This window comes from Polyodon spathula, chromosome 35 (assembly GCF_017654505.1).
Source record: "Polyodon spathula isolate WHYD16114869_AA chromosome 35, ASM1765450v1, whole genome shotgun sequence".
Taxonomy (NCBI): domain Eukaryota; kingdom Metazoa; phylum Chordata; class Actinopteri; order Acipenseriformes; family Polyodontidae; genus Polyodon; species Polyodon spathula.
In genome coordinates, this window is record NC_054568.1 from 1,024,170 (window position 1) to 1,036,900 (window position 12,731).

The following is a 12,731-nucleotide window of genomic DNA, read 5'->3' on the forward strand; positions in this document are numbered from 1 at the left end:
AGTCGTGTGCTAATCAATCATTCAATTGTGTGTGTGTGTTAATAAAGTGTGTGTCACATGTCAGTGTGTGTGTGTGTGTGTCATGTCAATGTGTGCGTGTCTCAGCGTGTGTGAGTGTGTCTCAGTCACTTCAAGTCATACAAAGAGCATTTCAAGTGGAGTGATAAAGTGGAGGAAAGCGATCAAAAAAAGCACCAAGTTAGAAGCAAGAATTGTGTGAATCTTGGGCCCCAGCACCTTTCCAATTGTGCCTATTTGCTTGATGCTTGACAAGATTGGACTAATTGCATCTCCTAACTTGTTCTTTTGTGTTTGATATCACCCTCTTTAAACGGCTGTTACTTTTTTCTAACTTGTTTTTTTACATTGACAATGTTTTTGAACATAAGAACATAAGAACATAGGAAAGTTTACAAACGAGAGTAGGCCATTCGGCCCATCTTGCTCGTTTGGTTGTTAGTAGCTTATTGATCCCAGAATCTCATCAAGCAGCTTCTTGAAGGATCCCAGGGTGTCAGCTTCAACAACATTACTGGGGAGTTGATTCCAGACCCTCACAATTCTCAGTGTAAAAAAGTGTCTCCTATTTTCTGTTCTGAATGCCCCTTTTTCTAAACTCCATTTGTGACCCCTGGTCCTTGTTTCTTTTTTCAGGCTGAAAAAGTCCCTTGGGTCGACACTGTCAATACCTTTTAGAATTTTGAATGCTTGAATTAGGTCGCCACGTAGTCTTCTTTGTTCAAGACTGAACAGATTCAATTCTTTTAGCCTGTCTGCATATGACATGCCTTTTAAGCCCGGAATAATTCTGGTCGCTCTTCTTTGCACTCTTTCTAGAGCAGCAATATCTTTTTTATAGCGAGGTGACCAGAACTGCACACAATATTCAAGATGAGGTCTTACTAGTGCATTGTACAGTTTTAACATTACTTCCCTTGATTTAAATTCAACACTTTTCACAATGTATCCGAGTATCTTGTTAGCCTTTTTTATAGCTTCCCCACATTGTCTAGATGAAGACATTTCTGAGTCAACAAAAACTCCTAGGTCTTTTTCATAGATTCCTTCTCCAATTTCAATATCTCCCATATGATATTTATAATGTACATTTTTATTTCCTGCGTGCAGTACCTTACACTTTTCTCTATTAAATGTCATTTGCCATGTGTCTGCCCAGTTCTGAATCTTGTCTAGATCATTTTGAATGACCTTTGCTGCTGCAACAGTGTTTGCCACTCCTCCTACTTTTGTGTCGTCTGCAAATTTAACCAGTTTGCTTACTATACCAGAATCTAAATCATTAATGTAGATTAGGAATAGCAGAGGACCTAATACTGATCCCTGTGGTACACCGCTGGTTACCACACTCCATTCTGAGGTTTTTCCTCTAATCAGTACTTTCTGTTTTCTACATGTTAACCACTCCCTAATCCATGTACATGTGTTTCCTTGAATCCCAACTGCGTTCAGTTTGAGAATTAATCTTTTGTGCGGGACTTTGCCAAAAGCTTTCTGGAAATCTAAATAAACCATGTCATATGCTTTGCAATTATCCATTATCGATGTTGCATCCTCAAAAAAATCAAGCAAGTTAGTTAGACACGATCTCCCTTTCCTAAAACCATGTTGACTGTCTCCCAGTACCCTGTTACCATATAGGTAATTTTCCATTTTGGCTCTTATTATAGTTTCCATAAGTTTGCATATAATAGAAGTCAGGCTTACTGGTCTGTAGTTACCTGGTTCAGTTTTGTTTCCCAGCACCTGGATCGGTATTACGTTTGCAATTTTCCAGTCTGTCGGTACAACCCCTGTGTCAAGAGACTGCTGCATGATCTTGGTTAGCGGTTTTTTGTGTACTTCTTTCATTTCTTTGAGTACTACTGGGAGGATCTCATCCGGCCCAGTTTTTTTGTTTATTTTAAGAGCTCCTAGTCCCTTTAACACTTCTGCCTCAGTTATGCTAAAGTTATTTAAAACTGGATAGGAACAATTTGACATGTGGGCATGTTGTCAGTATCTGTCTTTGTAAAAACTTGTGAAAAGTAATCATTTAACATATTTGCTATTTTTTTTTCTTCCTCTACGATTTTGCCATTTGTATCTCTTCGCTCCTCTTTGAATGTTCTCTTGGTTGTAATATTGGAAAAACATTTTGGTCAGGGTTTTAGCTCCCTTATCTTGTTTTTGGTAAATACAGCACGGGTAGCAGAAAGGCTATTCTTTACGAGTAAACTTCAAGGAAGTAACATCTGCTATTTCTATCACATGCTTTTATTTAGTTTCTCTTAAACTGTGTTATTGTCTCCTATTCTTTATACAGGACCATATTCCTCCCTGCTGTCCAGCGGCACAGATTTAGAGTCTTCCTCAGACTGCGTTGCGAACTGAACCAGGCAACAGAGCCGCCTTTCCCCCCAGCAGCAGAAGAGTCCCCAGCAATGAGACACGCCAGGGAGTGCGCTGCTCTGTGACACTCGAGGAGCCCTGCTATCAAAGCGTGTCCTCCAGGCTTCATTAACTGTTATTGATTTTAAAAAGGACAAAACCTCATGTTAATGTTACACAATGAAAAACTAAACACATTGAGAGTGCTGAAGAGGGCTTGAAATACAGCGTATTACTCGACTGTTTGGTTCGAGTTTTGTAAAATGAACAGATGGTTTACCTCTTTAAAATAAATAGGAGTTAATTAAAGACTGGTGTAAAAGCTTTGGGAAAATGGCCTGAGGTGTCGTCTTCTGATTAAAATGTTAGATATAAAGTCACTGCTGATCTCTGCTTGTATCGGCTAATTTTCATATTTCATTCTCCTCTATTACTACTTGTTTTATTTCTTTCCAACCTCCCAAAAGAGAATCCAATGGGGGACTTTGGGGGGACAGATGAGATCCAAAAAAAAAACAAAAAAAAAACTACAGGCTTTCTTTCACAGGGCACTCTAAGAGCTTGATGTACAACGAACCTGCATAGGGCCAGACGACTGCCAGCTGGCTGCACATCACTGAAGGGGTTCAAATACGAGACCATTATCTATTCAGGATGGACAAGATATTTGGGGACAGAAAGTTCTCAGTTTAGAAAAATTGGGGAACACATGCTCCTCCCCCAGTCAGCCAGTCATTCTGCACATATTCATCTGTCCCAATACTTGTTGGAGAGGAGTGTATATTAATGGGGTCACAGTTACTAATGAATATGAAGAATTGCTGCTGTCCTCAAGCTCAGCCCCTCTCTGTTCCACATGTCCACTAAGGACTGAATAGGTTAATAAAGGACACTGTGTGGAGTAGCTGTTCATTCACTCTCTCCTCCCCTGGCCCACTCACACTGTTTCTGTTTATCAGCCTGCTTTCATTACTCTGGCCTCTGTCCTATACCACACCACACAGTGCTTCACATAACAAATACATTACTCTGGCCTGTGTCCTATACCACACTGCACAGTGCTTCACATAACAAATATGAACAGGCACACAGTTAAGTTTCATTCCCTATGAAACCCCTCCTCCCTGTCTCTGCCATTCAAACCTCAGTCCCGCCCCCCAGGCTCTCCTCTCCGCCCCTCTTACACATGTCAGCTGCTCAGCCTGCTTCTCTAAACCTGTCTTCAGTCTCAGAGCTGGCTTCAAACTTCTGGTCAGAGGACAAGTTTAGCTGTCTGGTGTGTTTGGATCTATTGAAGGACCCAGTGGCTATTCCATGTGGACACAGTTACTGTATGGGGTGCATTAAGAACTGCTGGGATCAGACTGATCACACAGCAGTCTACAGCTGCCCCCGGTGCAGAGAGACCTTTACCTCAAGGCCTGTTCTGGGCAGGAACACCATGCTGGTTGAAGTTGTTGGAGAATTCAAAAGGAGAAGACTCAATCCTCCTCCTGCTCAAGGCTATGCTGGACCTGGAGATGTGCCATGTGATTTCTGCACTGGGAGAAAGTTCAAAGCTGTAAACTCATGTTTGACATGCCTGTCCTCTCACTGCCAAACTCATGTCAAGCCACACCTTGAAGCTGCTGCATTGACAAGGCACAAACTGATCGACGCAACTGGAAATCTGGAGCAGAAGATTTGTGCAGAATACCAGAAGGTTTTGGAGGTCTTCTGCAGAACTGATCAGTCGTGTATTTGTGTGCTGTGTATAGACAAGGAACACAAGAGCCATGATATAGTCTCAGCTGTAGCTGGGAGACAGGTAAGAGTTTGAACCATTTCTTTCCAGCTGTCCTAGAAGATGAGGGTTCTGAGGGATATTTAACATGTCTGCTTACAAGATTACACAGTTTCACAACCTGATCAATATTTTAATATGGTATCAAAACTATTCAGTTCATGTTTGCTGCAGTTTTTCCTTAATGTGTGCTTTTTACTGGGTTCAATTGCCGTTCATTTTGACTTTTTGATATACAAATTAATTGATAGTGTTGTTTCTGATGGTGTTGTTGTCATTAATGGTGTTTTTGTAATATGAATGCTTCTTTGGAAGAGCATAGTTATGCTCAAGTTGAAAATGGGGGATTTCAACTTCCCCCAAATGGGGGATTTCAACTTCCCCCAAATAAAATGGGAAAACCCGGTGGGTAGCGCGAAGGATGAAATTGAAATGGTGGAAATGACAAATGACTGCTTCCTAACACAATTTGTGAAGGCACCCACTAGAGGGGAGGCATGCCTTGATTTAGTCTTTTCAAATAACGAAGATAGAATAACTAAAACAGAGGTCAGAGAACCACTGGCAAACTCAGACCACAACATGGTCTCATTTGAAGTGTTTTTTAAATCCTCAAAAGTAAAGACTAAAGCTAAGGTTTACAATTTTAGAAAAGCAAACTATGAAGGCATGAAACAGAGACTAACAGAAGTAGATTGGAGTAAAATAGAGAAAACACCCACAGAAGAAGGATGGTTGTTCTTCAAAAACGTAGTACTAGAGGCGCAAAACAATTATATCCCTAAAGTAGACAAATCTAAATGTAAAACTAAATTGCCAAAATGGTTTAATAGATCAATTAAAAAAAATATTCAGCGAAAAAAGGCACTTTACAGAGCATTAAAAAAGGACCAAAAAGAAAGTACACAGAAAGAGTACACAGAACTGCAAATGCAAGTCAAAAAGGAAGTTAGAAAGGCCAAGAGAGAAATAGAAATGAACATTGCTAAGGGAGCTAAAACCAATTCCAAAATGTTTTTCCAATATTACAACAGCAAGAGAACATTCAAAGAGGAGATTAAATGTTTAAGAGATACAAATGGCAAAATCGTAGAGGAAGAAAAAAAAAATAGCAAATATATTAAATGATTACTTTTCACAAGTTTTTACAAAGGAAGATACTGACAACATGCCCCACATGTCATCCAGTTCCTATCCAGTTTTAAATAACTTTAGCATAACTGAGGCAGAAGTGTTAAAGGGACTAGGAGCTCTTAAAATAAACAAATCCCCTGGGCCGGATGAGATCCTCCCAGTAGTACTCAAAGAAATGAAAGAAGTAATTTACAAACCGCTAACCAAGATCATGCAGCAGTCTCTTGACACAGGGGTGGTACCGACAGACTGGAAAATTGCAAACGTAATACCGATCCACAAAAAGGGAAACAAAACTGAACCAGGTAACTACAGACCAGTAAGCCTGACTTCTATTATATGCAAACTTATGGAAACTATAATAAGATCCAAAATGGAAAATTACCTATATGGTAACAGGGTCCTGGGAGACAGTCAACATGGTTTTAGGAAAGGGAGATCGTGCCTAACTAACTTGCTTGATTTTTTTGAGGATGCAACATCGATAATGGATAATTGCAAAGCATATGACATGGTTTATTTAGATTTCCAGAAAGCTTTTGACAAAGTCCCGCACAAAAGATTAATTCTCAAACTGAACGCAGTTGGGATTCAAGGAAACACATGTACATGGATTAGGGAGTGGTTAACATGTAGAAAACAGAAAGTACTGATTAGAGGAAAAACCTCAGAATGGAGTGTGGTAACCAGCGGTGTACCACAGGGATCAGTATTAGGTCCTCTGCTATTCCTAATCTACATTAATGATTTAGATTCTGGTATAGTAAGCAAACTTGTTAAATTTGCAGACGACACAAAAGTAGGAGGAGTGGCAAACACTGTTGCAGCAGCAAAGGTCATTCAAAATGATCTAGACAAGATTCAGAACTGGGCAGACACATGGCAAATGACATTTAATAGAGAAAAGTGTAAGGTACTGCACGCAGGAAATAAAAATGTACATTATAAATATCATATGGGAGATATTGAAATTGGAGAAGGAATCTATGAAAAAGACCTAGGAGTTTTTGTTGACTCAGAAATGTCTTCATCTAGGCAATGTGGGGAAGCTATAAAAAAGGCTAACAAGATACTCGGATACATTGTGAAAAGTGTTGAATTTAAATCAAGGGAAGTAATGTTAAAACTGTACAATGCACTTGTAAGACCTCATCTTGAATATTGTGTGCAGTTCTGGTCACCTCGCTATAAAAAAAGATATTGCTGCTCTAGAAAGAGTGCAAAGAAGAGCGACCAGAATTATTCCGGGCTTAAAAGGCATGTCATATGCAGACAGGCTAAAAGAATTGAATCTGTTCAGTCTTGAACAAAGAAGACTACGTGGCGACCTAATTCAAGCATTCAAAATTCTAAAAGGTATTGACAGTGTCGACGCAAGGGACTTTTTCAGCCTGAAAAAAGAAACAAGGACCAGGGGTCACAAATGGAGTTTAGAAAAAGGGGCATTCAGAACAGAAAATAGGAGACACTTTTTTACACAGAGAATTGTGAGGGTCTGGAATCAACTCCACAGTAATGTTGTTGAAGCTGACACCCTGGGATCCTTCAAGAAGCTGCTTGATGAGATTTTGGGATCAATAAGCTACTAACAACCAAACGAGCAAGATGGGCCGAATGGCCTCCTCTCGTTTGTAAACTTTCTTATGTTCTTATGTTCTTATGACTGTTAAATGGATTTGGTTCATCACAGATCAATCAAACTGTCTTCATAAATGGAAGAGCAGCGCCCTCTAGTGCAGAGCTGTTTATTGCCAGTAGCACCGAAAGAAACCTGATTCTCTCTGCTGCCTCGTCACTGGATTGGAAGTTCCTTACATTTACAAAGACACTATGGGCAGCATCATTAGATTAATTGGATTTTAATCTCACAGTTAGATTGTGGTTTCTTTGATTCAATCTTGTAAATAAAAATAACTGATTTTAACATCACAGGAGATCAGATTTGAAGTTTCTATCAATATTTATATTCTATACATTTTCTATAAAGACCAATTCAAATAACTAGAGATTGGGTTACACTTGTTCTGCCTAAACTATTACAGATTGAAAAAAGTTCCAGATAGTTGTATTCGTTAACATTAAAAACAAGCCCTCACAAACAGGAGTGTTTCTGTGTGCAGCACATTGGAAGTAGAATATTCTTTTTTCAGTAATGTATTGAGTTGTTGTGTTATTCTGGTGTTACACATTGTACTGACACAAACTCATGAAATTCAGTACGCTGGTAGATGCCTTTGTGCAACAGTCGGTGATAGTCGGCAAATTTGCATAAGTCACATAGTTCGGCAGCCATATTAGATTTTGCTGAATTTGTTCAAATGCCTATGTATTAAAAACCACTTACTCCAGAGTTCTGAAAATTGCTTTACATGTTGAGGGATAGGCCCTGATCAACTGTTGTTAATATGAAGCTGACTGGTTCTGTGGTTTGGCAACCATATTATTTAATGACATAAAATTACCATAAAAATATAAAATCATCAAAATTCAAACATCTTCATCTCTGAAACAAAAATTGGAATAAAACATCTCAGTATGGTCATCTGTTATGCTTGTTCAAGGTAAGTTGCTACTGTGAAAATCATGGCGGCTACGCTGGGTGACATCATCTGCATACGCAACTGGCTATAAAACTGCCTGTAACTTCTTATTGACTGCAGATAGGGTCGTGTTTGTTATGTAACATGTATAGTAACTCATATATGCTCTATAAAAAATTAAATGATTGATTGATTGACTGACCATGTTTCTACACAGGAGAAGCTGGGAGAGACACAGACAGAACTAGAACTGAGAATCCAGGAGGGACTGAAAGAATTGGAGGAGCTGAAACAGGCTGTGGAGTCATTGAAAGTGGGTATTGACGAGAGGGTTATTCATACACATTTCAACAGCTGGATACATGAATAACTAGATCTGTGATTAATCAGGAATTTTTTTCAAATGCCATTCAACCTGCAGTACTTTCCACTTCTTATTATTATTGAGAAATGGACTGGAACACATCTCTAGAAGTTTATTGTACAGACTGCTTCATGTGATTTTGATCTCCATTGTAAATCTGCTGTCTCTCTGTCTGCTGTGTTCTTTCACTCAGAGATCTTCACAGAGAGAAATACATGAAACTGAGAAGATCTTTACTCAGCTGATCCGATCTATTGAGAAGATCCGCTCTGAGGTCACTGAGCTGATTGGAGCGAAGGAGAAGGCTGCAGTGAATCAGGCTGAAGGACTCATGAAGAAACTAGAGCAGGAGATTGCTGAGCTGAAACAGCTTTCAGAGACAGAGGATCACATTTATTTTCTACAGGTGACATCACTGCTTGCTAGAACAATCTAAAGCACATAACTGGGGGGTGGGGTGGGGTGGCTGGTTTCAGACAGAGCTCTCTCCAGTTGAATGAATTCTTGCTTTCCCCCCTCAACCCAACAATGTTTTGGATCCCTGGGGGGATTTTTTAACAATAACCCCAATGTTAATTAACAAATCGTTATTTAGCATTGATTTTGACATTTTTTTCGTCCATTTTTAAAAGCAGCTTGAGAATTTGCAGATCAACACCAATGTAAGTATGAAAATCACAATGTTAAACTACTGTACCTGAATACTATAATATTATTCTGTTAATAAGCAGGTTTAGTATAGTTTGCATTCAATTCCTTTGTGTGTTTAGGACTTATTGTCCAGCAGCAGTAGCATAGTCTCTCTTTTTTTGGTGGATTTATTTCTACATATTGTAAAAAGAAGATATGCAAAATAACTTTTTTCTTTAGCAACTTATTGTACAACTAAAGGTAGATAATTTAACAACAGTAAGTACACAGATCATGCTGCCTTGATGACCATCAAGCTTTTTTCTATACAATTCACTCTGCAATTACTTCTTTTCAAAGGGTTAATGAGCTGTGTTGGTTGATTAATTCTGTTTGAGAATCTCTTTGTACTGATGCTGTCGTTACTATAACGAGTGTTTGCTGTAAGAACTCTACTGTTTGAAAATCCCCCTTTTTCTCCACTTTCCTGTTGTAGAATTTCCAGTCTCTCTCTGCCCCTCCTGTAACTGGAATCTTACCTAGTGCTACTGTCAATCCAGATGTCTCTTTTGAGTCTGTGAGGAAAGCTGTGTCTCAACTTAAAGAGCATATTGAGGACTTCTGCAAGGGGGAGTTAGTCAAAATCACCAAAACAGGTTGGTATGAAATTCAACATCACCAAAACAGCGTGGTATGAAAAAATTCCTTTGGAAGAGATTTCTCGACTAGGACCCTAGCTGAGGGGGATGGGGGCGCAGGGGGGGGGTTTTTGGGGGGGCCGGACAGGACTGGCAACGGGGGGGTGGGAGCATTTGGTAATAGTATAGAGCTCTTGGTGGATATGGTGGCTAGATGAATATTGCAGGGTGTTTTATTTCAAGAGGTGAGTTTCAGGGAACCTCATGATGTAGGTGAGTAGTGGGAATGGGGGGCTAGAGGAACGTTTGTATTCAGAGGGGATGGAGGAAAGTGGTTCAGAAGAATGTAGGGGGCTGATTGCGGATGGATCCGCGAAGGGTAAGATGGGGGAGGGGCGGATTTGTGGTGTTGTTCCTTGTTATTTTCTTTCTACCCAGTAGGGTATGGACATGAAGTTGTGAAGTGGGTCTACAGCCCGGCAGGAACCAAAGGATGACCTGAATAGAGATTTAGTTTTTTAAGAATTCGTTAAGACCTTAACAGTCCTCTCTTCAACGCTCTCTGACCTCCAACTCCTATAGCCTACTTGAAAGTCGGTGCATCCCTCAATTTCTTACGTCTCCTTCTCCCTGACCAAACCTCCTGACCACTTGCAGACTAGAATTAGGCAGAGGGGCGGGAGCTTGTGGGCAGGGGAGGGGGCAAGTACAATGTAATTTTTTTAGGAGGTTAACCGCGATGAGGATTGGTGGCTGGTGGTTTGTAGAATCCCAGTTAATATTTAATAAAGTCTTGTTAATATCGGCCTTTTGGTGGCTAAGGGATTGTTGGGATTGATATTTGAGTTTTTATGATCACATAGTATAATTCATGAAATGGCATTTACATGCCCAGTGAATTCAGTTGATGACTTTGATGGGAAAGTTTTTGACACCAGCATGCGCCAAGCTCAAAAAACTAAGACAGCCAACAGAGCTCTCCCAGCCAGACATAAAGCAACACAACACCATAAAGAGAACTCAGGACTTGCAAGCCATTAATAAAGAGCTCTTGTATATTGTTGGCTAGATGAATATTGCAGGTGTTTTATTTCAAATGATTTCCCCTCATGATTGAGGTTTGTATTCACATGTGGTTTTGTATTAAGTCAGATTCAATGCTATTTCTCTTAATTTCTACCCAGTGAATGAAGTTGAAGTTTACAGCCTGCAGGAACCAAGGACCAGAACTGAGTTTTTAAAATGTAAGAATTCTGTTTCCACTGAAACATTTGATTGAAAGGTGCATCCCTCCATTTTGAGAAAAGCTGACACTACAGAACAGGGAGGGGCGGAGCTTGAGGACACAAGCAAATCTTATTTATTAACTAACTGTGACCCCATTAATATACACTCCTATCCAACAAGGATTGGGACAGATGAATACGTGTATAATCCTGACTGCATTTACATGCAGAATCAGTCACTATGTTTAATATCTGTCCCCTCTCCCTCCCTCTCTCTCTCCCACTTTTATCTCCCTCCCCCTCTCCTTCCCCCATTTCATCTCTCCCCTTTCCCTCTCCTTCCCCTGTCCATCTCTTTATCTCCCCCATCTCCCTTTCTCCCCCCTCTCTCCCCCTCCCTGTCTATTTCTTGCCCCCTCCCGTCTCTTTCTCTCTCTTCCCCTCTACCTCTCTCCATTCCTCTCTCCCCTCCCTCTTTCACTCCCTCTGTGTCTCTCCCCCTCTCCAACCCCGTCTTTTATCTTCGTCCCATTCTCACATATCTCCATTTCTCTCTCCCTCCTCCCCTTTCACCTCCTCTGTGTTTTTTCCCCTTCTCCTCCCTTTCTCTTTCTCTCCCTCCCCCTCTTCCCTCTCTCTCCTCCCTTTCCCCCTCCCCCTTTATATCTTCCTCTCCCCCTGTATTTTCCCCTCCCCCTCTCTCTCCTCTCTAACCATCCTCTTCTCTTCAATTAGATTCCAGATGGCTCACTCTGGACCCCAACACAATGCATAGATACCTCCATCTGTATGAAGGTAACAGAAAAGTGATATGCAGGAAGGGACATAATCACCCATATCCTGATCACCCAGAGAGATTTGACTACATGGAACAAGTGCTTTGCAGAGAGGGTTTGTCTGGGACTCGCTGCTACTGGGAGATTGAGTGGAGTGGGGGAGGGGCTGCTATAGGAGTCACATATAAAGGAATCAGCAGGAAAGGAGCAGATCGTTCCTGTAGCCTTGGATACAATGACAAGTCCTGGAGTTTGTTGTGCTCTGGTTCCAGTTACTTAGCCCAGCACAATAACAAATACACTGCAATAACTGCCCCCCGCTCCCCCAGAATAGGAGTGTATCTGGACTTTATTGCCGGCACTCTGTCATTTTATGGAGTCTCTGGAGACACAATGACCCTCCTTCACAGATTCCAAACCACATTCACTGAGGAGACACTCTATCCTGCATTTGGGCCTATGTCTGGGTCTGGGTGTATGACTTATTGTTCTGGTTCCAGTGTAACAATCTGCAATCAGCTGGAGTAGCCTGGTCAGTGTGTGAAGAAACTTTCTTTCTTCTGTCCAGTTTTCTCTTTTAAAAAAAATTCTAAAAATCATTCACTTTTCTATGTTTCTTTTTCTTTCTCTCTTTCCTGATTCTTCTCTCTTCCCTGTCTTTTCTTTTTCTCAATATTTTTTACTTTCTCTTTTCTGTCTTTTCATCTTTCTAAAACTTTTTTTCAATTCTCGCTCTCTCTCCTCTCTCCCTCTCTCCCCTCTTCCCCTTTCCCTCTCTCCTTTCCCCTCCCTCCCCCTCTCTATTTCCTTATATCCCCCTCCCCTTCCTTCCCTTCCCTCTCCCCTTCCCTCCCTCCCCATCTCTATCTACCTCTCTCTCTCTCTTTCCCTTCCCTCTCTCCATTCCCTCTTATCTCCCCCTCTTCCCTTTCCCTCTCTCCCCCTCACCTCTCTGCCCTATCCTCCCCTCTCTCCCTCCCTCTCCCCCCCCCCCCCCCTCCTTCTCCTTTAGGGGAAGGGGGAGAGGAGAACGGGCTCTCTCTCTCCTCTCTCCCTCTCTCCCTCCCTCTCTCTTTCCACTCCTCTAAGTTCAATTTAAAAATCTCTTTCTATTGAACTCCCTGTCTGTCACTTCCACTCCTGGGAAGAAGGGAGGGATTGATCAACTGGTTTTCTGTCTTTCTTCAATCCAGTTTTCTCTTTTTTTGTTTGTTTTTTTACAAAATGTTGTTCTTTTTTATATTTCTCTTTG

General features: G+C 40.9%; 1 protein-coding gene across 1 annotated transcript; it reads left to right on the top strand.

Moving 5' to 3' along the window:
* Positions 1 to 3,574: 3,574 nt before the first annotated feature.
* Positions 3,575 to 12,007, top strand: LOC121303736 (tripartite motif-containing protein 16-like protein). Its single transcript, XM_041234515.1, has 6 exons — positions 3,575 to 4,195; positions 8,063 to 8,158; positions 8,403 to 8,615; positions 9,336 to 9,495; positions 10,662 to 10,721; positions 11,439 to 12,007. The coding sequence occupies exons 1-6, from the start codon at positions 3,575 to 3,577 to the stop codon at positions 12,005 to 12,007; spliced, it is 1,719 nt and encodes a 572-aa protein (XP_041090449.1).
* The last annotated feature ends 724 nt before the right edge of the window (positions 12,008 to 12,731 follow it).